General features: G+C 45.2%; 1 protein-coding gene across 5 annotated transcripts; it reads right to left on the bottom strand.

The window, feature by feature from the left end:
• Positions 1–5,742: 5,742 nt before the first annotated feature.
• Positions 5,743–23,949, bottom strand: KIF23 (kinesin family member 23). 5 transcript variants are annotated; one of them, XM_087743759.1, is made up of 24 exons: positions 23,863–23,949; positions 23,663–23,732; positions 23,399–23,527; positions 21,392–21,497; positions 20,555–20,691; positions 19,776–19,885; positions 19,008–19,178; positions 18,007–18,048; positions 17,461–17,573; positions 17,197–17,318; positions 16,524–16,626; positions 16,136–16,215; positions 15,927–16,046; positions 15,234–15,393; positions 14,506–14,673; positions 14,115–14,272; positions 13,559–13,732; positions 12,664–12,843; positions 11,996–12,298; positions 9,818–10,048; positions 8,679–8,761; positions 8,314–8,395; positions 8,126–8,196; positions 5,743–6,551 (listed from the first exon to the last, which is right to left on the bottom strand). In XM_087743759.1, the coding sequence occupies exons 1-24, from the start codon at positions 23,871–23,873 to the stop codon at positions 6,536–6,538; spliced, it is 2,940 nt and encodes a 979-aa protein (XP_087599885.1). In that variant the 5' UTR covers positions 23,874–23,949; the 3' UTR covers positions 5,743–6,535. The 5 variants fall into 5 exon arrangements, with proteins under 5 accessions (XP_087599885.1, XP_087599886.1, XP_087599887.1 ...); XM_087743760.1 differs by having other exon boundaries at positions 23,663–23,729; positions 23,863–23,912; XM_087743761.1 differs by lacking the exon at positions 18,007–18,048.
• Positions 23,950–24,018: the final 69 nt, after the last annotated feature.

Genomic DNA, 24,018 nt, shown 5'->3' with positions numbered 1-24,018 from the left:
GATGCGTTTAACTCTTGCACGTCCGCTCTCGGGGAGCAAACGTGACTTCTTTGCAGGGCTGAAGCGGGACCCAGCCCGCTGCCTTTCCCTGGGAGCTAACTCGGGGCGATGCACCCGTGCCGGAGCCATCCCTGCCCCTGGGTAGCGGCTCTGGTCAAGGCCAAACATCTTTCCTACAGAAAACAACTTGTTGCTTCCCACCCTGAGCACCCTTTTACTCATCTTTCTATAGGCGCTTCGTCCACAAAGCTGACTCTAATCAGAGACAATATAATTTTAGCATGCGGGTGGATTATTTTTAACAGCATCCGAACCCAACATAAATCAAGGCAGACATTGGAGACAAATGCTATTTCTGGGAAGCAGGGAGCAGCTCGTTGGAAAAGATCGTTACTTATACGTGACTGAGGCTGCCGGAGCAGGTCCTGCCCGAAGGAGGATGGCCACCAGCGCTGCCAGGGCCTCTGCAGTTTAGAAGGAGGGCTACAGCCCCCTCCTTGGGATGCAGACGCTGCCGAGCTGTCACAGACCCCAGCCATTTTTCCTACCAGCTGCCCTCCCCAGTAAGGTAAAGGCTTTTTCCCTGAACCAGTAAGGGTCGAGGTGGTTTTCATCATCCGCAAGCCCTCGGATGCCGCTCCCAGCGTCGTCCCCACGCAACCACGGGCTTTGCCACGTGTCAGCGCTTCATCTGCTGCCGTGATTTCGTGAGGGTTGCTCGCGCCTGCCAGGATTATGGCTTATAATTATTCACGCTGTGCCATGAACAGTGAGCCTCTCGGAAGAACAGCAACTCCAATTCCGATTCCTTCAGGCAATCTAAAGCTTATTCCTGCAAACTCTGAAGAGCCAGCTTTCAGCCTTCGTACCCAGCCCCAAAGCACCACTTGCAGACCATCACTGGCAGGCTGGGTCCAGCCGCGGACGTAGCTGGGGGGAGATGGAGGCCACCCCACCGTGGGCCACCCCGGGCCAGCAAGCACTGGCCACAGGACACAGCCACAATACAGGCTCTGCAATAATCAGAGCTGGACATGAGAGAGGAGACCACAAAAGGCAGTGGAAAAGAGAAAGCAGTTCACTGTGAGCAAGTGTATTAAAAGCAAAAATAATGACTAAGAAGTGAGCGTATCCCAGGCATCCAGCAGCGGCCACCCTCTGATCCCAGCCTCCGCTTGCGGGAGGAGTCGCTCAGAGCCAGGTGAATTCCTGCATCCCCGTTATACACGGAGCAGCAACACCGAGGTCTGACGGAGACGGGGCAGCACCAGAAGCCCAGGTTCGTACGTCTCGGGTCGCTGCCTGCCCTGTAGCCCGTTCTGCCTCCCCATCGCGCAGCGAGGACAACGCAGCAGCACCCAGCGCCCGACTGCCCACGGCCAGCACGGCTCATGTGCCCGCAGGCAGCAACACCCGGCAGATGCAGCCAAAGCAGAGATGTTCTGCAATGGCTTCAGTGGAAAAGTTGACTTCCACCCCAGACAGCCTCCTTCACCCCCTAGAGAGTCCGGATTTTTGGCCGTGCCTTTGATCCCTCTCCGCAAATAGCTCCCACCAGGCAGCGCGGGGGGACTGGGAGACTGACGGGCCCGGATTGAGAGGCCAGGCTGAGAACAGCTGTAGCCACTCGGGTCAGGGTCGGAGCATGTCAGCATGCAAGCGCGAAGCACACCCAGGAGCTGCCAGGTCCAAAAGCAAACAGGCTCCTCCGTCTCAGCTTTCCCCCCCCGCTCTCTGGCAGCCCGCCCGGCGCACAGCCGGGGTTCAGCCAGAACGCTTTTCACAGCAGCAGAGTGCAGGCACCTTTTTTTTTTTTCTTTTCTTTTGCAAAGCACTTGGCAAGAGCAGGCAGGCTAGCGAGGTGGGCAGTAAAACCCCGTTAACCTCACTGGGAAGAGTTCAGCTAATCCTACAGGCTTCTGGTCTCATATCCCTAGCAGTGATTCACTGCCGCAGACGCGGAGGGGCAGAACACGACCTGGAAGAACTTTTGTGCCTTATCTTGACCCATTTCAGATGGCAGACTTTGGAACAGCCCCAGTTCAAGAACAGCTCTACTCCAACGCGCCGTGTCTACGATTTCAGGGTTGAGCCTGCGGATTATTCTTCTGCTTTTCATTACTCAGCAGAGGCTGCAGCCAATTAATGCCAAAAACATCCAAGCAACACAGGCAACAGAGTCCAGAGCCTTCACCTTTTGCCAGTAGGAAACTCTGACGATTCAGAACTGGCAGGAAGATCGGGCAGCGTTAGCTGCAGACTTCAGCCTGTTCTGGGAGGAATTTGTTACCTCAAAAGGTAAACATGAATTCCGTTCAGTATTCCTGACAAATGCTGGCTTGCTAAGAAACCAAAGGACAAGCAAACTGACCGAGATTCTTCCCCGACTCCGGGCTTGCTCACCAAGCAGGACATCCACTGCGCATCAGCTCCCTTCCAGAGAGAAGCAGCTGACTGGACGTGCTGAAATTCTGCAGGCTTCCAGCTACATGAACCAGAAAGCACAGAAACGAGCCTCAGAACAAAGGCACTGAAGAGCTGTTGGCACCAGCGGGCTACAAGCCTTTGCAAAACAGCGTGATGCATCACGCTGGAGCATGGCATGATCCTGTTGGCCAAAGCAGGGACTGGCAGAAACAAGAAGGACCTGCAGTGAACTCTCTTCAAATGAAGAAAAGCACTAATCACATAAATTACCCTGCCTTTGGTGACTTTGTTTCCCTGTATAACCCAGCTCTCCTCAGCAACAGGTTCCAGCATCAGCAGCTGCCTCTTCCCCGCAGGGTCGCAGCCCGCCACCCTGCAGGCAAACATCCCTGCTGCCGACAGCGAGACCCCACGGCGCCCTTGGGTTTGGAGCCCCTGCTCTATAAACTGCTTCAGCCCAAGAAATTGCTCTAATATTGGGCGATAACAAATTCAGGGCTAATTCTCCCCCCCCCCACAAAAGCTTGCCCGCTAGAAGTGTGAACGTTGAGTTACTCCATAGGGCTGCTTCCTTACCCGCTCGCGGGAAACGTTAGCGGCAATCAGGGCAAAGCTCAAGGGAAAAATAAAGGAAGGCATACACGCGCTGCAAAGAGAGAGAAAAAAAAAGCTGAATTGCCAAAGATGAAAATTTTTCCCCAAAGCCCACTTGCTTCAGAAAGGCTTTTCCATCCTCGCTGACAGCAGACGTGGGAGCCGGCTCTGGCCAGCATCAAGCCGGCGGCCTCCTTCGCTGTTTCGCAGAGGAGCGGTGGTACAGGCAACCCTCCCACTGCGCGCTGCTGTTTGTTTTAGCGCTTCCCACTGAATGTCAGCGGAGACTAGAGAACGACAAGTACACAAAGATACCCACAATAAATGCCAGCCCTTGTTAGCTGAGTAAATTGTGTGCTTAGCCGAGTCTTAGAGGAATCTTTGCAGAGTAAACACTGCCAGTACTATGTGCGAGAGTAAATATGTGAAGAAGACGCAAAGACGTGAAGAACGACTTCAGAGGAATGCGATTGAGCGGCACCGAACGCAACTCTGCCGATGGAAAAGCGTTGCTAGACCTGGGCTAGGAAATGGCTCGATGGGCACGCCGAGCAAATCCCGCCGTGGCTGCCGCAAGGGCTTCGAGAGGGGCCGAGGCCTCAGCCAAGCCATGTTCCTCTCCAAACCTGAACCTGCGCCAGCCTGCAAAGCTCCTTCTCGCTCATTAGGTTTCAACCTTTAAAGTTATCTCAGGTGCCCATCACGGGAGGTAACAGCAGCATTGGAGCAATTAAAGATGTAACTAATTAACAGGCGGGAGGCGCGGGGTGGCTGTGGCGGCTGCACGGGGCGATGGCCAGTCCCGACGTCAAGCCGGGAAGAGCAGCCCAGCCTTCGCCCTACTCCTAAGCTCGGCTCCGAGGCAGAAGGCGGCGCAGCGAAGAACAAGCCACGGGCCGGAGGCAAGCTGTGACCGTGCTGCCACCTCCCTCGCAGCTCTGGCACGGACAGAGATCCTCCTCAGTGAGGCCTTATATTTGCACTTTCGAGTAACCTTTATAATAGGACAAAGGGGCTGCAGCAACTATTTTCTTTGTGCTTAACAGCTTTCTCCTTCAAAACAAGAGATTTCGGAGCAAAGCTCTTGCAAAACATTATCCATCAAAATACAGAACTCGGCAAGGACTGAGAAGTAAACACTGCGGCCGCACATCCTTTGCCACCAGCGATGTGAAACCCAGCGTTTTGCGAGCTAATTCACAACGCCTTTCGCGTTGTTTTTGAACGGACCCAAGTGAAGCTGTGCTCTGCAGCTAAGCGTTTTCCTTTACAAAGTCCTGAATATATCAGTTTCTCATGTCTCCCTCGAGGTTTCCCCAGTAACATTTTCAATTTTACTTACGCTGATGACAGGATGATTGAATTCAAATCGAAGAGATGATGCGTTTGACAGCTTGCTCATCATTAATAGCAGATTAATTATTTTAGTGCATGTGAAGGAGTTAATTTAAATGCCAGAAATAGGAGCATGGGCCTTATTTAAGTTTCTTTCATCGTTATTTCTGCCGGCTGCCCTCCCCGTCCTTGCCCTCCCACAGGGCAGCAGCAGAGGCAGGAAGATGGGTGGCAGCTGCGGAGGTTAGGGGTATCCCAAGCAGCTGGAAAGGAGGAATTCCCTGCTCCCAGCCCAGGGCAAAGCCTTCCTCCCGGCGGGGCAGAGGAGGAGGGATGCAGCAGCAGCTCCTGATGGTTATTCCACACCACCTAGTGGCATCGGCTCACCCTGCAGCTGCAGCAGCGCGGCTCCCCGCCGCGCCATCCCCACCAGCGCGGCGTTGGCCTGGCCAGCTCCAGTTCACAGAAGCCTCTTTTAAACCCACGCGTTTCTTCAGGCTGGTTTTTTCCCCCTCGTTGGTTCTTCTTCTGTTTGCCACTTATGACTTAGTAGCTATATTCTAAGACATTGCATTTAACGAATTAGGCAGTAAAGAAAAGCAAAACCGTACTTCGACCAGCATCCCGAACTCAGTCACCAAATGCACGCCTGCCACACAGCGCTCTCTCTGCTTGTCGTTTTTTGAAGCAGGACGCCTCCTTTCCCAGACCAAGGCGGAAAGCCTCTGAAACCATCAAGCAGCACCACCCGCTCAAGACAACAGAATAGCAACGCTCTGCCCCCTGCTTTCTCCGAGCGATTACGATCCAGCCTGCTCTTAGCTCGGTGAACGCTAGGACCGCCCCAGGGGACAGCATTAGTGCTGGCCATTACTGCCGCCGCACGGCTTTCTGCTCCAGCTGCGGGCCTACCAGACCTGTGAAAAGACGGTGTTTCTTTAGAATATAAGCCTTTCCCATGGACCACCTGAAAATAAATTTGTTTATACCAGCTACGAACAGGCACTCATAGTGGACAATTTTTCCTTAAAAAAAAAAGTTAAAAAATCCCCTAGGCTTTATAAAAAATGTTTTTTTAAACTCCTTAGTAAAGCTTTTTCTTACGCTGGAAAAAGCTCAGAGTTTCAACATCTCCTAATGAGGCAGTCACTCACTCAAAACGAAACCAACTGCCCTTGAAAGCAGTTTGCAGGCAGGAAGATAAGGCTGTCCAAAACCTATCTTGGGATCCAAGCAGATTCCTTGGTTTCAACTTCAGACGTTTCCCAAAGGGTGCACTCATTCCCAGCTCTTTGCACAAGACACAGTCAAGATGCTGCAGTGCTTCCCTTAGTTCCCGTAGCTTAGCATACCCCTAAGTAAAAAGAACACGGTTTGTAAGAGCCATTGAATAAAAGTATTTATTTTAACATGTTTGCAGAGCCACACATACAAAGTTCTCACCATATCTGTGAGCAAATTACCCTTTTACCCCATGTATCTACAGATGGAAAACATTTAATTATTTACTTGCGCTACAAAATAAAGTAGGTCTGATGTCAAGTCACCGTTACTCATCGTATCAGTGTTCTTGCTTCGTTACTATGAAGGTTTGAAGATTGAAATGTTTTCACAAGCTGATTTGCATATTAAATAATCAAAGGGAATCCTTTTAAGAAGAAATCTGTATTACCAAGCTGTTGCTAGTTATAATAAAATATGAAATGGCATAGAAACACTCTTAAAGTGCGTTACTGCATCTAAATAAATAGCAGCATTTATGCCTCTTCAAAACAGAGGACCTGACAAGGAAGGGATAGTGACCAGAACAGAAGTATTTTGCACTATAAAAAGAAAAAGCTGAAAAAATATGCAAGGCAAAAGCCTTGTGTCATCAGTCTATAAAGATACAGCTTAATAACAAGGGCTTCATACATACGAGACAGAAGGTGTTCTTCAGGAGGCCGGAGGACGCAATGGCAGAATGCCCCTACATCTACTGAAAATACACACGCCCACACGTACGCTTCTTTGGGATCGCAAGAAGTGTCTCCCCTTTAACCGCTGCCTAGCACAGGCCGTTATAAAACGATAAGCCTGTAGTGATAACAAAGCAGTTTTTATCAAGTTTATCGCTGGTAGCAGATATTACATCAGTCTGATAAAATCAAGAGGATTCCAACGCAGTAATACATTAAGTTCATGGCTTTCTTCGCCTAAAAAAGGAAAAAAAAAAGCCCCAAGCAACTTTTAGATTTTACACAGCAGCAGTTTTCCTTAAGAGCAGTCGATAGCCTATTCACCTATTCTGCTGTATACATCTCTCACACCTCCTAAGCTAAGAAATGCAACAATTAACACAAGGAAACTAAAGAGCTTATTTATCAAGAAACACTTGTATTTTGCTTTCTTTTTTAGACAGCCATGAGCGTAAAACAAAGTTTTATTTAAATTATTTAATAAGTTAAAATAAATAAGCTCCAACTTAATACACAGGCAAACTAAAGGATTTACTACGATGTTACAAGGCTGTAGCAAGGTTGCAAGTAGCAGTAGCCGCCTTGAGCAGGTCCCAGCTTCTAAGAAGAGATGTAATCACGTATATGCGAACGTGACGAAAGGCACCTATTTGCACCTTGTCTGAAAGAGGGATTACTGACTTCAGATACTCTCCAAAATACCCTTCCACCATAGCTCCAAACTTCTTGGATTCCAAATGCAATACGTTTGGTTCCTTTTGGCTTCACAGAAACCTCTTGACCTCTCCAGCCCTCTCTCCTGCCTGCAAACTCGTCTTGCAAAACTGCAAGTTTTCTTCCCCTGAGCTGAACAGGTGACTTCCACAGCACTGCCAGCACCTATCTGCAAGAAGCCAAATCCACGTATTGAATCCTGTTCTGCAGCAGCTAGTTTAACAAAACTATCTTCTCTGAAGCATTTCTTCTGTCAGTGAAGTGTTTTGCCAGACGTGGGGCTCAAGTGTTGGGCGCTAGCCTTACAAACTGCAGGATCATTTGGACTTTTTGCTAGAAATTGGGACTTCTGACTTGGTAAGCTTGCAGTTATGTGTGCAGCCACCACTGATCCCACCATGTTAAAGAACGGTAAGACAGCCCCGAAGAATTCAGACTGTTATCTATGCATTTGGAAAAGAGGAAAGTTTCTTCTAGCACGACTAGAGCCCATGCTTCCTTAGTAGGTTCCTTGATAATTACAGAGCAGGTAGCAGCTGGAACATGAGCCACGTTCAAGTATACCGTTAGGTACATCCTACGGTCGCCTCAGTTCCCTCCTCCCTGTGGAATTACTGAAATTGTAACCTCATTTAATTTAAATTTATCTAAGGATACAAAAATGAGTATTCTTTACTACATCAGCATCTGATAAAGGCTAGGGGGACAGAAGAGGGATACAGCTTAGTACCTTGTCACTGCCACCCCTAAGCCTATTCCACTCTGGACCTGCCAGGCATCCTACAGTTCCCAGCTTTTGATAGCCAAGAGAGCACAAGATCAAACCCGATATTCTACTCACTCCACTGAATGCCAGAGTTTTACCCAGAAGACAGGTGAATAATTCTGCTCAGAGTCTCCTACAGATCTATCCTGTCACCAGTTCCCAATACTGAATAACCCTGCTTATCTTACAGTATTAAGGAGGTATGAACCTCAAACCTGAAGCGGGAAGGACAGCAAGGTCAAGGGGGGGGAAAAAAAAAAAAGTTCTCTCACTTTAGATGTTATCAGGAAAGAGAATGCAATACCCCAGGAGAAGGGAGAGATGCACTTACTTGGGCTGAGCATGATGCTGATATCCAGGCCCAAGAGCTGATCCTGCCCTCATCTCCACCGCCACAGAACACTGAGAAGACACAGAAAATCAGTCTCTGTTGCTAACCCCTCACCCGGCTATCAGCACTACCCCAAATTCTCATCCAGATCAAGCATGAGGTGTCCCCCTCCTTCGTTTATAGCTTACTCTGGTTTCCACATCAGTCCATTCTGAGTCTGCAGCATCCTCGGGTGGGTCAGGATTGGAAGGTGAGGATCTTCGCTTTCGACTGAAAGAGGAGTAAGCAGGAAAAAAAAGTTACACGCGTCATGTATTTTGGCAGATTCTCATACACAAGAGAACACATTTTATACTTTCTAAATAAATACTTTGCTCTCAGCAGCAGCCCAGCCCTAAAAGCAGCTACAGCGTCTATAGGCCTCTCCAAGTTACTTTTATACGATTTCAAGTGAGATGCAACAACGCTTTGTTCAATCATTTGGACCAGAATCAGCTACTATTGGAGTCACGTATCGCCAACAGCATCAGAACCTAAAATTAAGTCAACTCACCCAGTTGGAGATTCTTGCTTCAGAGTCTCTATCTCGGTGAACTGCACGGCCTGTCCACCACCCCTGGTTTTGAACACATCACCCTGGAAGCCAAAAGCAGTTAACAAGGCACGGTCACTAGGGCAGTGCGATGGCTACGGCGCCAGGTTTCTCATGGAAACTTAAGTGCTTAAAAATGCCATTTCCCTGCAGGTTAGCAGCCAGCAAGCGTATGTGCACAAATACACTCTCCCCGCTATCTATCTTCTCTCATTATACACAGGACAACAAAGTGAACACCATCTCTCCTGATGCTCATGCAAGATACCCACAGAGCAGTCGCTACGATGACAAAGATTTTTGTATGGGGATGACTAAGTAATACTACAGAAATCATGTCGTGGGCTTAGTTTCAATAGTTCCATTCCACAGCACGAACAGGTATGTCGTCAGCTATGCAAGACTCTGCTTTTGAAAGCATCGCTGGAACCTACAAGGTTACCTTACAGGAGCGAGAGCTTTTTTAAAAACTCAAAAAGAAAGAAGACAATATTGGAAGGCCCATGACTGTAGGAAAAATGAACCAAAAGCTTCTTGCTACAAATTACAAAGAGCTCTCAATTTGCCTTAGGTAAGTACAGTCAGCGTTTTGGGACACAAACATTGCAAGCGTTCAAAGCCTAGGCTGTCTCACCAATTTGTTTGTCAGTTGACTACTAGAAATTATGTCCTGGAGCATTCCAGCATCCGTCACTGCAGCAAGCTCACTCATACCGCTAGTGAAAATCCAATAACATCACTCCAACAAGACCGACTCCACAAGATTAGCTGCAGCCACAAATCTAAGAAACTTCCACTACAAATGGATTATTGCATTTTACTAGAGGAAAAAAAACCTTAATTACTTTCAAGGAAAACGATGACTGAGCTAACCAAGCTTGTAATGGTTCATAGGAAGTAATGACAAAGTTCAAGAAAAGTCTTTTCAGACTCTAAAAGCTCCCTTGAATCCAACTGCACAAAACTTCCCAATCAAATCTCTTAGCGGATCGAGTCGAAGGTACCCTTTCGCGAGCCAGTAAGCCTGTAGCACAAACACATTGCCCGAAATAGGTTTTGACAGGGTTATCGCAAGTTTACGACGAAGGCGTTTGCTTTACCTTAATCAGTTTTGTTTCAATCTCCCCATCGGAGGCTAGCTCCTGGTGCGTCAGCATATACTTGTCACACTTAGCTAGCGCCTTTTCACTTGCAGCCGCTACCGTGATGGCATGAGGGACGTGCGGCTGCATGACTGTTTCAGTGGGCAGATTAGAAGGTGGCTTATGATCTACCCATCTCTCCCCAGCTGAGCGCGACCGTCTGTGTCTGAGACGAACTGGAGGTGCGTTCTGATCAGAGTGGAAGAGAATCAGAAGAAATCAGCACACAGTAAATCTCTCAGAGGATATCGTTAGCAGAAGTGAACTTTGCAGGTCTGGTTAAGATGCATTTGTATGAAGATCAAAGCTTCGTTCCTAAAGCGCGTTCAGAGCGCATCCTGAAAGGCACCGTTACCAAGAGCTTTGCGTAAAATTATTCATGGATTATTTCTGTGCCAATTCCTATTTTTTGTGAATTTTGGCCAAGTGTTATCCAATCTGTTGCATTCCATACCTAGTAAAGTTTCCTCAAGGAGGACATCTTTATGTTTGGTAATGCTCCTCCCGAGTTTCCAGATCAAAACGGATTGCTATGAACACATTAACCAGCCAGAAAAGAGAAATTTAGGTTTCCATGGATGCATTCATGGATCAAAATGTATTTCTGAGGTAGCAAAGCAAGCAGACTGAGTATGGATTTCCAACATCTCTAAAGGATGCAAGACCTCATAGCACTTTTGAGTAAACAGAGCAGAGGAAGCGTCCCCTGTCCTGGTGCTATCGCTTCTGAACTCAGCTGTTGGAAACCCATGAGAAGTGATGGAAGTTCACACTTTTTACGAACATGAACATTATTGTCAGTTGCTCAGGGAAATCAGAAAAAAATCTGGAAACTTGTTTAAAAACCTAGGTGCCTTCAAGATCTTTGAAGGGGCTTTTGAAAGAGTATTTGCAGACTCTCTTCCATTTACATACTAATTTGAGAGACCTCTGAATCGTGGCGAGGTTACACAACCCAGACTTATGAATGCAAATTGTATCCACTGTATTTTCAGGTGATGAGCACCAAATAGGATTTCTTTGACCAACAGACGTGAGATTGGCTGTACCCTTTACAGATAAACCTCTTACAAATCTAAAGCAGCTCTTAAAAATTAAACGTATATAGGGAAATGTGGCATTCTGCAAAAATCTTCCATTAAAATAAAAAAAAAAAAAAAGGAAAAAATAATTTCAAGGATTCCCCCCCCTTTTAGCGGGCAAGTACTTATTTCCATTGATGGTTTTTTTGAAACAGTTCTGCCAAGGTGCCTTAGAAGTTATGTTCCAAGGAGAGAGTACGCTATGCTGGTCACATTTTACTGCGGCAGAGACCGCATCCCTTACTCTGCTGACAAGCGTTCGTGTATTAGTTAATTGGAATAGCTTTTGCTTAAAAGCGTGTCCCTGACTTCAAAGAGCCAGCAAGTAACAGAACTTTTGAGAACGCTATCGAAAAATGAATCATACCATGATAGACTTTCCTCCCCTCGAGCAGCTCTCTCAAGAGGCTGGGGTTGTACAATTCTCTTCGATTTACCTGAGCCACTGCAACAGCGCTATACCGCGACAGAGACACCACCGATACAAACATTGATACACACCAGTTTAATGGGGGGGGGGGAAGTCTCCCACCTGTAAGCAAAGCCCCCAGTTTTAACGCAGATGTGAAAATTAAGGAAGACTATTCTAAGAGAGCTGAAGTTAACAGTCACACAAGTGAGATGTTTGTCCCAGCACGATTTCCAGTAGACATTTGCAGATATGGCTCACAAGACCACCTTTTAAGCTGCCCAAACAGACTACGGTAAATTGCAGGCTACAAGATAGATTTGAGGAGACAGACACAAGTTAAAACACAAGGACATTCACAGCTAGAGAAAAGGTCTAGCTAGTCAGGAGTTCCTTACAAGAGCTATCTACGCACTAGCAAGAAAGACACACGCTGCTTTTAAGGAGTTTTTAAATGTCCGGTTAAAAAGTCAAATAAGAGAGTAGTGAGACTCAACTTGGAAACAGCACCGTTGCATGAGAAATACATTTAGGAGAAAACTCTAATCTGTGTTAGGTGTGCTCAATGTAAGACAGCAGTTGTAATGAGCTTTTAAGCCAGACTAAGCAACACTACGTTTAGCTTTTGACAGGAGCAACACTAACCCTGCATTGATCCTCTTCTATTTCTAGCTCATCTCTACGCCTGGGAACCTCAATGACTCCAGTCCAGCACATCCCTCGCCTTCTGTCTGAGGGGTTATAGTCTCTACTTTGTTCTGGTTCTTGTTGTCTAGTCCTTGCATTAGAAGTGCCACTGGTATGCTTGTGCGAAGGGGTTTTCTGCTCCCATTCCATAACACAGGATGCCACAGAAATGCTGCTACAAGAATTAGAACGTCTGTGCACCTGCGAGTTGCTCACGAGCCGCTGGCCGTTAGCGACCTGAGTAATAAAGTTACTAGAAGGCTAGAGAGAACGGGAAAGAAGTTAGTGAACATACAGAACTGTCAACTTCAGGCAATAAAACAATGAATACTGACAATGTGCAGAGTGACAATTCAGCTATTCAGCTTTCGGACAGGTATTTTGTTGCAGCGACACCATTAAGAATCAGGTATTCTTCCAATACCAGTAGCATTAGAAGGCAGGAGCACAAATAAAGAGCACTGATAAACACAACAGGGGACAAAGAATTCAAAGCAAGTTTAAGTTATCCAGATTCTGTGCTTGGGAGCTATTTTCTAGCCACTAAAGAGAATTGGCCTACACTTTAGTTCAGTCTTATAAATATGCTTTTCCCTATATCAAGAGGTGTTTTAAAGGCAACTTACAGGTACTGGTGAAGGAGACACTGATCTCTGAACAGGCTTCTCTCTGTCTCTCTCCCGCGAAGGCCTTTCTGGCTTTTCATTTTTTGGTTCAGTAACAATGGCCTTCAGTTGCTTCAGTTTTTCATCTTTGACCCAAAGTTTGTTCTGCATTTCCAGCTGCTTTGCTGCTACACGACGCTCCTACAAAGACCAGTGAGGAAAAGCGTGAAGTACCTTACACGAAAGCACAAGAAATTGTGCTGAAAGTTTGAAGGGAATTGCATATTCCACATGGAATGAAGTTCTTCCCCACTGAGATATGAGCTATTGGAAACAATGACATATCAAGCCAAAGAACGACTTTGCAGATTATAAAACAGTACCACGTTTAATGCCATAATAATTTTGCTTCCTAAACGATGACAAATGGGAGCATGTCTAACTATAGTTCTATCAATCTGTCTTCTACCCTGAAGTAGTAAACAGTCCTGCAATAGTAAAAATTAATCCCTCAGATTTCCTTTCCTTATTGCTTGTCAAGTGCATATCTGAGCCAGAGTTTACATGAGGATACAGGGGAAACCCTGACACTGGGCTTCCACTGACAGAACAAGAGCATCACTCCTTAGTTAGAGTGCCACAAACCCAAAAGAACAAATTCTAGATACTGAAATGAAGTGACACAGTGCTTAAGAGAGCTGATCTATCTGCATCAAAAGTCCTTGAGGAATTTATTGTATCATACTGCATTTATAAAAGTCACGTTCAAAATGGCCGTCCAAGTCCATAATTATAAGCCAAACACATCTCCATTCTTAATGCTACTACTATATAAAAAAACCCACAAAAGCAAGCTGCCCAGCTCCCCCAGCATTGCTCCGTTCCATATTTCTAATAGACATGGTAGTACACTTACACACTCCTTCTCCCATTTCATGGTTGTTTCTGCCACCATGCCTTGCAATCGTGCCTCCAACCGACGCTTGTCAGAAGCCTGACGCTGCAATTTCTGGCTCTTGCTTTCTAGTTCTTGCTGAAGATTACGCTTGTCTTCTTCATAAATTGTCGCAGTTTTCTCTAAAATCTCAATCTAGAGGAAGAGAGGAAGGACTTGACTACAGTTCTTAGAAGCGCAACCATCTAAGCCCAGAATTGCTAGTTATATCAGACTTAACCCATACTAGAATATATGAGCTGTTGTGCAAATGTACCCAGATAAATAGTCCACATTCCAAAAAGTTTCAGAGATTTTACAACTTTCTTATAAGTTGCCCATCTTAATGTATTAAGAAAAGCCTCAACTCGTAAGAAAGCCAAAAAGCTAAAAAAGCGTTCAGTAAAGTTCCCGAGAAAATACTTTTAATCTTGTTTCTAATATCCATCTTGCAAGCAACTTCTGATGTCAAGAAGCGTACCAAATGGTACATAGAAAACGCATTTTCTGCTTAGCTTCAGACAATGAAAAAACTGACCTTGTATTCCAAAGTTTTAATTTTCTTCTCCAGGCGTTCTAGCTCCATTTTCTGTCCTGCTATTGTTTTCTCTTTTTCAGACAGTTTTCCTTGAATATAGTTTTCCTTGGACACAACACTAGAGTCAAATTCTTGCAGCATTGTTTTAAATGCAAGCACTGAAAAAGAATCGATATATTTTAATCTTCTCACCGTATCTCCATAGTATCAAAAGCAGTTCTGGTTCTCTCCTACCAATTTAACACCACCAGCTATTTCATTACCTCGAAAAAGGTTTTTTAAATGATCAGTCTGGACAAGATACTTATTTCCTGTTGGTACAGGAGAGATCCCCTGAGTAGTAACAAGGGCGCCAAAAAACCTAGCTCCACGCTGATGTTCAAATTCTTACCGTTTTTGGCAAACTCCTCTGACAACATTTGTCGTAGTTTATGGCGTTTTTCCAGGACTTCAATAAGCTTTGGAAGTGTTTGATCATCATTAACATCCAATAGCTCACATGAAGGCAATGGAGGAAAGTTCTGCAAAAACATTTCTGAAACAGATTGCTCTTCTGGTTCTGTAAGATTTAAAGCCAAGACAGTCTGTCAGCAAGCTACAGAAAAGAAAAATTCCATTTGACGATGCACAGCCACAGATCATTCATCCCACAGTATCATGAAGCAGACAGAACTTCGAATAATTAATAAGAACTAGAAGTTTTCAGAAGAGATGACAGTGTTGAGAAAAAGATTAAATGTGACATTCTGGATTCATTGCTTTATAATACCTCCAGGCAACTCTTGATTTCTGAAGTAGGCCCTAAGCATACAAAAAACATCAAAGTATCCTCCTCAGCACAATTTCCTTTCAGGAGCTGCAATAATGGGACCATGAATTCAACTCATCACCAATAACAAAGAATTACTTTGAGGCTTACACAATAACTGGGTTTATACTACAAGTAGCACTGCAGTATGAAAAGGGCAGTACCTCCTGCAGAGAAGGCTCACAACTAACAGTTAAGTGAAGTTCCTTTTGCACTTTCAAGGCTCAAATAATTTCTTTTAAAATTAAAAGCCTTCAAACTCCTAACAGAAAAAAACCTGTGCTGTAATCACCTAGCATTCTGGTATTTACCTCCATTTATTGGGCCACCCCGCATCTCCAATTTCCGTGAGAGTTCCTCTCTGAAGGCTTGATTCCTAAAGCGCCGTCCCGGCGTTAAGCCGCAGAGCGGTCTATCAACAGGTCTGGCAACTTCAACCTCCTGGGTCATTTCTGCAAAGCGCATGACTTGCTACAAAAGAACAAAAGCAAGCTTAACAACAAAACTGACCAGAAGCAGTCCAATGTAAGTTTGAAAGCGACACTTTAGGTCAATAAAAGCATTAGAGGAGACATTATCAAGCTATTATCTCGGGTAGTTCCCAGCTAGAGAGCTTGCGATTCTGAAGCAGAGCATCCAGAAACCTTCCTAGTAACACCTCCCCGACCTCAGCCCCCGAGGAACTATGAAACCGACTGTGCAGAGAGCTGAAGTTCTCGCAAGTACTGCCACAGTATGATCAAGCACCTAAATCCAGACAAGTATTTGGACTTCTGTAAACAAGAGAAACCTTTTCCCGTTTTACAGGCAAGCAGCAGTTGTCGTTTTTAAGAGGCAAAATAAGCCTTGGAGGGCACGTTTGCCTTATAGGTATTATGTTTTGCTACTAGTGTCCAAGCAACAAAAAATATCATTCCTGTCACCTGCTAAAGAAGGACAGTAATTCAGTGATAAACATGAAAAAAGAGTAGGAGGGAATGAGGTAAGATCTGCAAGGAAGTTACCAAGCTTTCCTCGTAGTCCTCAGCTTTAGGATTAACGCACACAATCATACGCACTTTTCCTTCACCATCAAAATAGTTCTTGAAGAGATGAGTCAGTTTGGAATCTCTGTACGGGACCATCTTAAAATAAAGCACATGAAAGATCTAGTAAGCTTTCATTACACCAGATCTTCATCAAATCAAAGATAATTAGATAATAGGTTGCATACCTTATTTGTTCCATACATCTGGTTTTCCCGTAGAACTTCAATACACGTTCTTAATGTCATTAGCGACTGATTAATATTCCCTTAAAAGAAAAAACACAAACTCTGTAAGCAGCCATTTGGATCATGTTCCCAAATTATTCAGCAGTTTACTTAAGAATAAATTGCCTGGACTTAAGTTACAGGTAACTGCTGTAATTAACTGAAGTATCAGAATACATGCTGCTAAAAACTGGTTTCCAAACTGGAGGATTTAAGGTTATCAAGTCAGATGACTGAACATCATCACAGAACACTCCAATTCTTCCTACGATTTCTCTACTAGGAGACAAGACTACTTGAGCACATATGAGCACATCAAATGACCAGGCTGTCTAACGGTGATACATACCTGCTTCTCTCAACCTGTTCCCTTCCGCCTTCGTTCTGTTAGTCCTTTCACTTCCAGCCAGGTCAACTAAAGACAGCTGGCTTAAAATGATCTGTTCTTTCTCCTGTTACAGAAAACAAATGATGTTAGGCTAATGATTAGCTCTATATTCCTTTTAACGAGGTGGGGGGAACACCCCCCCCAGCCTAAACCAGCACACACACTTAAAAAGAATTATGTTGCGCCTTTAAATAAAGTCTGAGGGTGTTTTTATAGCCCTTAACGCAAGAAGCTGCGCACCACTAGCTTTTTTTGTGAATAAGTTTAGTGGATCCTTTCTGTCTTGGGCCACAAGATCGATATAACAACCGCACTCCTTCAAATCCTCCAAGTTTTAGATTCTTAACAGTTTTTGCTCAAAAGAAGCAGAGGGAAGGAACAAAGGAATAAGCAGCTTCGCACTCCATGTTAACGCTCTATTTTCATTACAAAAAGGAGACTAATCCTGTCAAAGACGAGAAATTTAATAATTTTGATTTTCTTCAAAGCGAAATTGCTAGCGAGCAAGCGCGTACGCTCAAGACACGGTAACTGTTTTGGTAGGCCGCGCTGCCAGGTTCACCACCTTTTCTAACCTACAGATCCACGCCTACACGCACACAGTTCTCCTTCAGTAGCCCGCCCCGGAATTCACCTGTAGCACGTTATCTCCATCTGCATCCAGGGGGGCCTGAGCCAACTTTATTATAAAAACACTGTGAGAGCGACTAGATTCTCGATTCAGCTGAGTGTTTGCAATGCGCCTCTTCTTTTGACCTGTTTAGAAGAACAAAATCCCTCCAAAAACCTGTTTTATTTACCAGACTTACCACCTGGCAAAGCCAATTCTGTTTCAGCGTGACAGTGTAAAGGATTACACGTCTGCACTGAATTTAAGAAGTTATATTCTCAGATTTACCTCTCCAAAACACTTCAAAAGCTTCTTCTGTAGATTTCACCTCTACTTCTGTGCATCCTGTGACATACATGTTGTGATTCTGGTCCTCACGAAGTATTTTGGATTGTGGAGGTCTTAAGGACAGGGAGGAAATAAAACAAACAAAAACACTAAAATTGAGTGGCGTTTTCTGTACAACAATACATTGTGTCATGCAAATTTTCTTTTGTTTAAGTACAAAATTCAGACTGAATATGTCAATTATCCATACAGCAGATGGAAGAGGAAGTACAAGTACATGGACACACAGTCAGCCAAGATTAGTTACACTTCAGCTACTGCTTTAATTTAGAAGCTACGTTTAATTGCAATTCTTACTGGAAATCATGGGTTTGGATGGCAGCTATTGTTTTTCTACATGCATACAGAAGCAAGATGGCTTCAACAGCGTTCTATATTTGCTAGTAAAGCAAGAAGAGAGAGGGAGTCAGTCGGAGTTTATTTGCTGCTTCTACTAAAAGAAAATATCACTTTTCAATATTCGGAATAATATGCTTATGCACATACATAAAGTCACCATTTCGCACAGGAGTGTTGCAACTGTTCCACCTACCAAAAAAACAGGGTTAGAAAATATTAAGTCATTCAGCTTGTGTCTAAAACCTTTGTACATATAATACGCTGTAGCTTCCATAAATAGAAATAATCCAAGATTCTTCACAGGCTGATTTTTGGACATAGGCATAATACTAACCCAATAATTCTATTCTTCTTTAAAAAGCCTTGACAGATATTCAAACTCAATTCAAATCAGTACCCTGGAGACAGCTCTTGCTGTTTCAGAGCAATAGCTTGTTTTTCTCTAGTTAGTCTTTGTAAATCAGCCAGCTCTTTAATTAACACACGTACCGATGGATACGCTTAGGGTTTTCTTTAACAGATTTAGAATTTTTAAAAAATATATTCAAAGTTTAATTTGCAGACTGTTTTTCTGACGGTCTCAGGATTTACCAACTTGAGACATCAGCCAAGCACACACCTTTCCAAAAAACACCCAGAATTTCATGTATAAGACAATTCATTTCTGGTTTTATGGAAGTTACTGACGTCAAGTGAAATAACATGCAAACTTGCACTAACTGTAAAGCAACAACAAAATAGCAACTTTTGCCTAATGCACTGTTTCCAGGAGAAAAATGTCAGCTATGGAATGGCTTACTCCTCAAGCTGCAGTCACCTGCTAGGAATGGTACTTGCAGAATAGCATCAATAGACTCGGAATCTCAGTGGGATACAACACGCTGCCTAACAAATTAAATATTTGCTTATTAATCTCCCATTATAAGGGGGAAGGGAGCACTAAGTCTTAGCAGCAACAGAACAACCCTCAGTACTTGGCACACTGAAATACTACTGTCTGGACTCCTCGGGCATCCCCTTTTCCACGGGATTTTTGAAGTGATTTCCATGAATTGAGCCAGACTCGCCAAGACTACAGCCACAAAGACATATTGTAGTTCCCGCAAAAGCATAACCGAAGTAGGAGTAATGGTATTCATCAAACTAACTTTGGTTTTATAGGATCAAAGGGAGCTTCCTCCAAGAGGTCATATATGTAGTTGTTGTAGATCTCGATATAGGAGACAAAGACGCTGTAGACGTTATCTTCATCAACTTCTTCCACTTTGCAGTGATCTTGCACGTTGATCATATCAGCAAATTCTGGATCTATTTGCCGCCTGTTGAATGCACGCAGTAAGAGATTGTGGCGGAGCACCCACAGCCAGCTAACGTGTCAGACAGCGACTATACAATTAAAAAGCAAGTCTACTGACAGAGAGCATAATTCAAGTATGGAAGTGCTCACGCTAGCAACTAACGAAAACACATCCAGTCACATTAGATTAAAAACAGCACTCTGAAAAGTTTAAGTAGATAAACTTTCATCTGACTCTGCTGTACTCGGCTGCAGTAAGAAATGTCTTGCAAAATTCCTGGATAGTCAACATTTCCACCCTCCATTCAGGAATCTCACTATTTTGCAAAACATCCCCAAGTTTAACTTCACAGTATTCCTACTTGGTGAAGTCACAGCGTTTTACTCATGAGTTAGCAGGTACAAAAAATAGACTGCTGTTGCCTGATTCTAAGTCTTCTCATCTAAATACTTAATTATGCAATTGCTCAAACCACACGAAATACACTAGCTTTCCAATAACATTTTTCTTTCCTTTCTTCGAGGGAAGGATGAAGAGACCAAGGTAAGTTAAAGCCACAATTTCAGAATAACATCTATATTAACTAAATTCATTCTGCGTGTTACAATAGCTACTTACTTGCCAGATGGAGTTTTTGGAACCGGCATGGCCTCTCTTTTCTGGCGCTCTAAGAGAGCGTCTACTTCACACTGAACATCCACACCATTCTTGTCATCAAGCTTAAAAACCTGAGCAGTACATATAGTATGTTTAGAAAATATAACGACAAACACTAGAGAACATAAGGTGTTGGCCAGCAAAACAAATTATTTGATCAAGCTGCCTGGCAACTTTCAAATACCATGCCACTCACTAACACTCGATCTGCTGGCTAATGCAAAGAAAACAGATACTTCCAAGATAACAATACTTCATAAAAGCTCCTAAGCTAGCATGCTACCAAGGAAAAGACTTTCGGTATTATTTCAAATATATTTAGATACCAAAACTTCAGAGATGTTTGACCACAAGAGAAGCCTCACATCATGTCCTATATTATTTTAGATATGGTTTCCTGTGGCTTTTGTATCTTGTGGCTGGATTTCATTCCATAACTCAGAAAGCTTCCTCTTTCCTTTTTTTATTGTTTTAAAAAAGTTAATTAAAGAATGAGCGACAATTATAAAGATAGCCAGACCATACACCTTCATGAAATGTCCATCCTAGCTACCACGCCTGCATCCTTGGCCCTGCTCTTCACATCTCAAGGGGGTGGGATCTTTTCAGTTGGTTTTCTTTTCAAAGTGTTCCAGCCACATGACTAGACACTTTAAACACTTGGAACAGAAGCTTTTTTTCCTAGTGTTTTTAGGCTGTTACAAGCACCAGCATGGAGAATTCAGTGCAAAGCTACTCACAAATCGCTTGGCCTGGAACGGTCCTATGCTGTTGAAGATCATATCCAAACACCGCGGGAGAAGTCCTCCGTCACCAGGAGATCCCGTCATGGTGTGTGTTTTCCCGCTGCCTGTCACGCCATATGTAAAAAGGAGACCTAGGAGGGACAGGGAAGTTACGTAGTCACGCTTGCTGTCTCAAAAAAAAGCGCAGTTACAATCACGCCCTGTCTTTCTTGGGTCAAATCTATTTGGAAAAAACAATGACTCCTTTTGAACAGTTAACAGTAAACTATTCCAGCCCATCAAAAGCCGCTGCCATCACTAGCGTTTGCATCTCTCATTGACAGCCACTTCAACTACAACTAACAGCGCCTGTCATCCTCTCTGGGGACAGCGCACTCGGAAGCCAAAATGGAAGGAAGCCACTAAGCCCCAGGTGTAGAGGGCTGATGCGTTATGACTGTTACTGAGAGTCCAACCTAAGCCGGACAGTTCAGGAACCAACACCCTAACATCAAACCATGCCCTACAAATTGATTTATTTCTGTAGTCATTCTTTAGGTGGATAAGTCATCCCTTTCTGCAGAAAAAAGCTTCTCCAGTTAATGATGTACAGAAAGATTAGACCTTTACACAAATAACGTACGCATCATAACAAAGGTAAAGAGGTTTAGAAGTAATGAAAGGCAAGAAGTGCTTCCAAGGATGTTGTGTAGGGGAGCTATTCTCATTGCAAATAAGGTATACATGTTTTTACCTAGCTGAGCTAAGAAACCTTGAGACATATGAAATCATAGCAATATAAAAAACCTGCATGGTAGACACACAGAAAAGTGGTGGAGAACAAGTACTCACCATTTTTCCCACGAATGAGATCTTCCACTAGAGGTTTAGCCACCACATCAAAAAGCTCCTTCTGAACAACGAGTGTGCCAAACACTTCTTTAAATGAATACTGCGTCTGAGGAAAAGAAGATACACCGTCCTAAACCTTAAGTTTCCCTGTCCGGAAGTTCATTGCTTCAAAACGCTTCATTGCCTCATACCCTAGAGCCACTTTCCATCAGCTTACCAGAAGGATAAAGATTCTACTTTGGATTATACCAGCGTTTGAACATGGGCAGTTGCTCCAATATAACTATTCTGAGAGTAAGATGCGCATAATGAAGAACAGCAACCGTCTCGTCTTCACAGAGCTCCAGTCCAGAAGTCACCAGAAAAATCAAAAGCCTGACCTCCCCGCAACCAGAGAATCTCACAATTCACAGCTTCAAGCTCAAATTCCTGCTTGAGCTCAACCATCACCTACGCAAGCACTGAGCAAAGGAACACCCACAACGCCCAAAGTCGAGTTGTTTCAGCATTTAATCATTTTGTTTCAAGCCCCTGCCTTTTTCCAGTCTACCTTCATTTTCCAGTCATAGGTTTTCAATATGCTTTTTTTTTTTTTAATTTTGATTAATCTGGTCACTTTTCAATCAAAACACCTGCTTACGTAAACATTGGTTTTGCACAAAGGTTTGTTTACCAAGCTTTTAATTAATCTTTGCCTATTTTATTTAAGCCTTTGAAGATCACTTTCTGTACTTCCTATAAGAATTTCCCGTACTGAAATCAGAAACAAAGTATTCTACATCCCAGCTAACATCTTTTTTTTTTTTCTTGGAAACACCATGACCTTGTCTTATTTAGAGCTACAGCACTGTGCTGGGAACCTGCAGTTAACCGTTCCACTACCAAATCACGTTCAGTGCTACAGCACTCTGGCTCCTCATTCTGTTTGCGTGACCTAAACCCTCCTGTTCCAGGAAACACTTGTATTGATCAAGCAACAACACAAACCACTTTGTGATCCGCTACCTACTTTTCCACACTTCATGACATTTCGCCACTTTGTATACATAACCCACAGCTTTCCCTCCATACACATTATAGGGAACACTGTTTTTTTACCCAACTTATAGAATTATAGAATCGTTAAGGTTGGAAAAGACCCTTAAGATCATCGAGTCCGACCGTTAACTCAGCACTGCCAAGGCCACCACTAAACCATGTCCCTAAGCACCACATCTACCCGTCCTTTAAATACCTCCAGGGATGGTGACTCAGCCCCTGCCCTGGGCAGCCTGGGCCGGGGCCTGACAGCCCTTTCGGTGAAGAAGTTTTTCCTAATATCCAACCTAAACCTCCCCTGGCGCAGCTTGAGGCCGTTCCCTCTTGTCCTATCACTTGTTCCTGGGGAGAAGAGACCGACCCCCACCTGGCTCCAGCCTCCTTTCAGGCAGTTGTACAGAGCAATAAGGTCTCCCCTCAGCCTCCTCTTCTCCAGACTAAACAACCCCAGTTCCCTCAGCCGCTCCTCATAAGACTTGTGCTCCAGACCCTTCACCAGCTTTGTTGCCCTTCTCTGGCAAAGTTAAGTTTGGGAAAAAAAACTTAACTTTGGGATAAATGAACTGTTAATTCAGTTGCCACTGGTTTAGCTTAGAGCTGGTTTCTTTCAAGTAGTCCTACATGAAAAAGTTCTTCAAGCAGTCTAAATGCTTGCCAGCTTTGCTTTTGTTCCTTTTACCCTCCTCCTCCACCCTGCAGAAGCCTTTTCATATACAGAGAATATATGTGATGGCTAAGGGTGCATTTTTGCTCTAGCTAGTTTGCTGGTTTTGAAAATTCTCTTTTCTAAAAGTGCAAACTGCCGATTTGCACGTTGCAAGAGACACCGCGAGCCAAGGGAAAACATCGACAGCAGGGAAAAGGCCCCCGATCCCTCATGCCGGGCTGGAAGGCAGCCCCGCCAGCCCAGCCCAGCTCCGAGGCAGGGGGCACAGGCACGGACGTCCCCGCCGCCCCCCCGGCCGTTACCTCCCGGTACTCCCCGTTGCGGAATATCCTGTATCCGTCGGGCGGGTGGATCTGCACCGTGGTCTCGTTGATCACCTCGATGCAGCACTCCTGGTCGGGCCGGCTGAGCGGCCGCACCCTGCAGTACACCTGGGGAAGGGGAAGGCGGTGACACCGGGCCGGCGCCCCTCAGAGCGGCCCCGGCCCGGGACCCCCTCACCGCGGGGGGGGGGGACGGGACGGGACGGGACGACCACGGCCGCGGCCCCTCGCCCCAGCACTCACCCCCACGGGATCCTTCAGGCCGGGGTTGGACGGCTTCTTCAGCGCCGGCCTCCGCGGCGTCTTGGCCCTACTGGGAGAAGGAGGGAGGCCTGAGGGGCGGCCCGGCCGCCACGCCCCACCGGGCCGGGGCGGACGGCGGCGGCCGAAGGGGGCCCTGCCTGCCCCGCGGCCGGATGAGGGGAGAGGGGGGAGCGACTTACACCGCCTTCATGTCGCAAGGCGTCCCGGGATATCGCGATCGAGGCGGGCGCTGGCGGGCGCTGCCGCCCGGGCTCCGCGTTACCTCCGACCGGCGGCTCCGCGCGCGCTCCGCTGTGATTCAAATCTAACCAATCAGCGCGCGCGGCGCCGCGTAA

This window comes from Nipponia nippon, unplaced genomic scaffold (assembly GCF_047370975.1).
Source record: "Nipponia nippon isolate SJK-2023a ecotype South Korea unplaced genomic scaffold, ASM4737097v1 scaffold_9, whole genome shotgun sequence".
Lineage (NCBI taxonomy): Eukaryota > Metazoa > Chordata > Aves > Pelecaniformes > Threskiornithidae > Nipponia > Nipponia nippon.
Note: the sequence above shows the minus strand (reverse complement) of the source record. Positions and strands in the feature narration are given on the sequence as shown.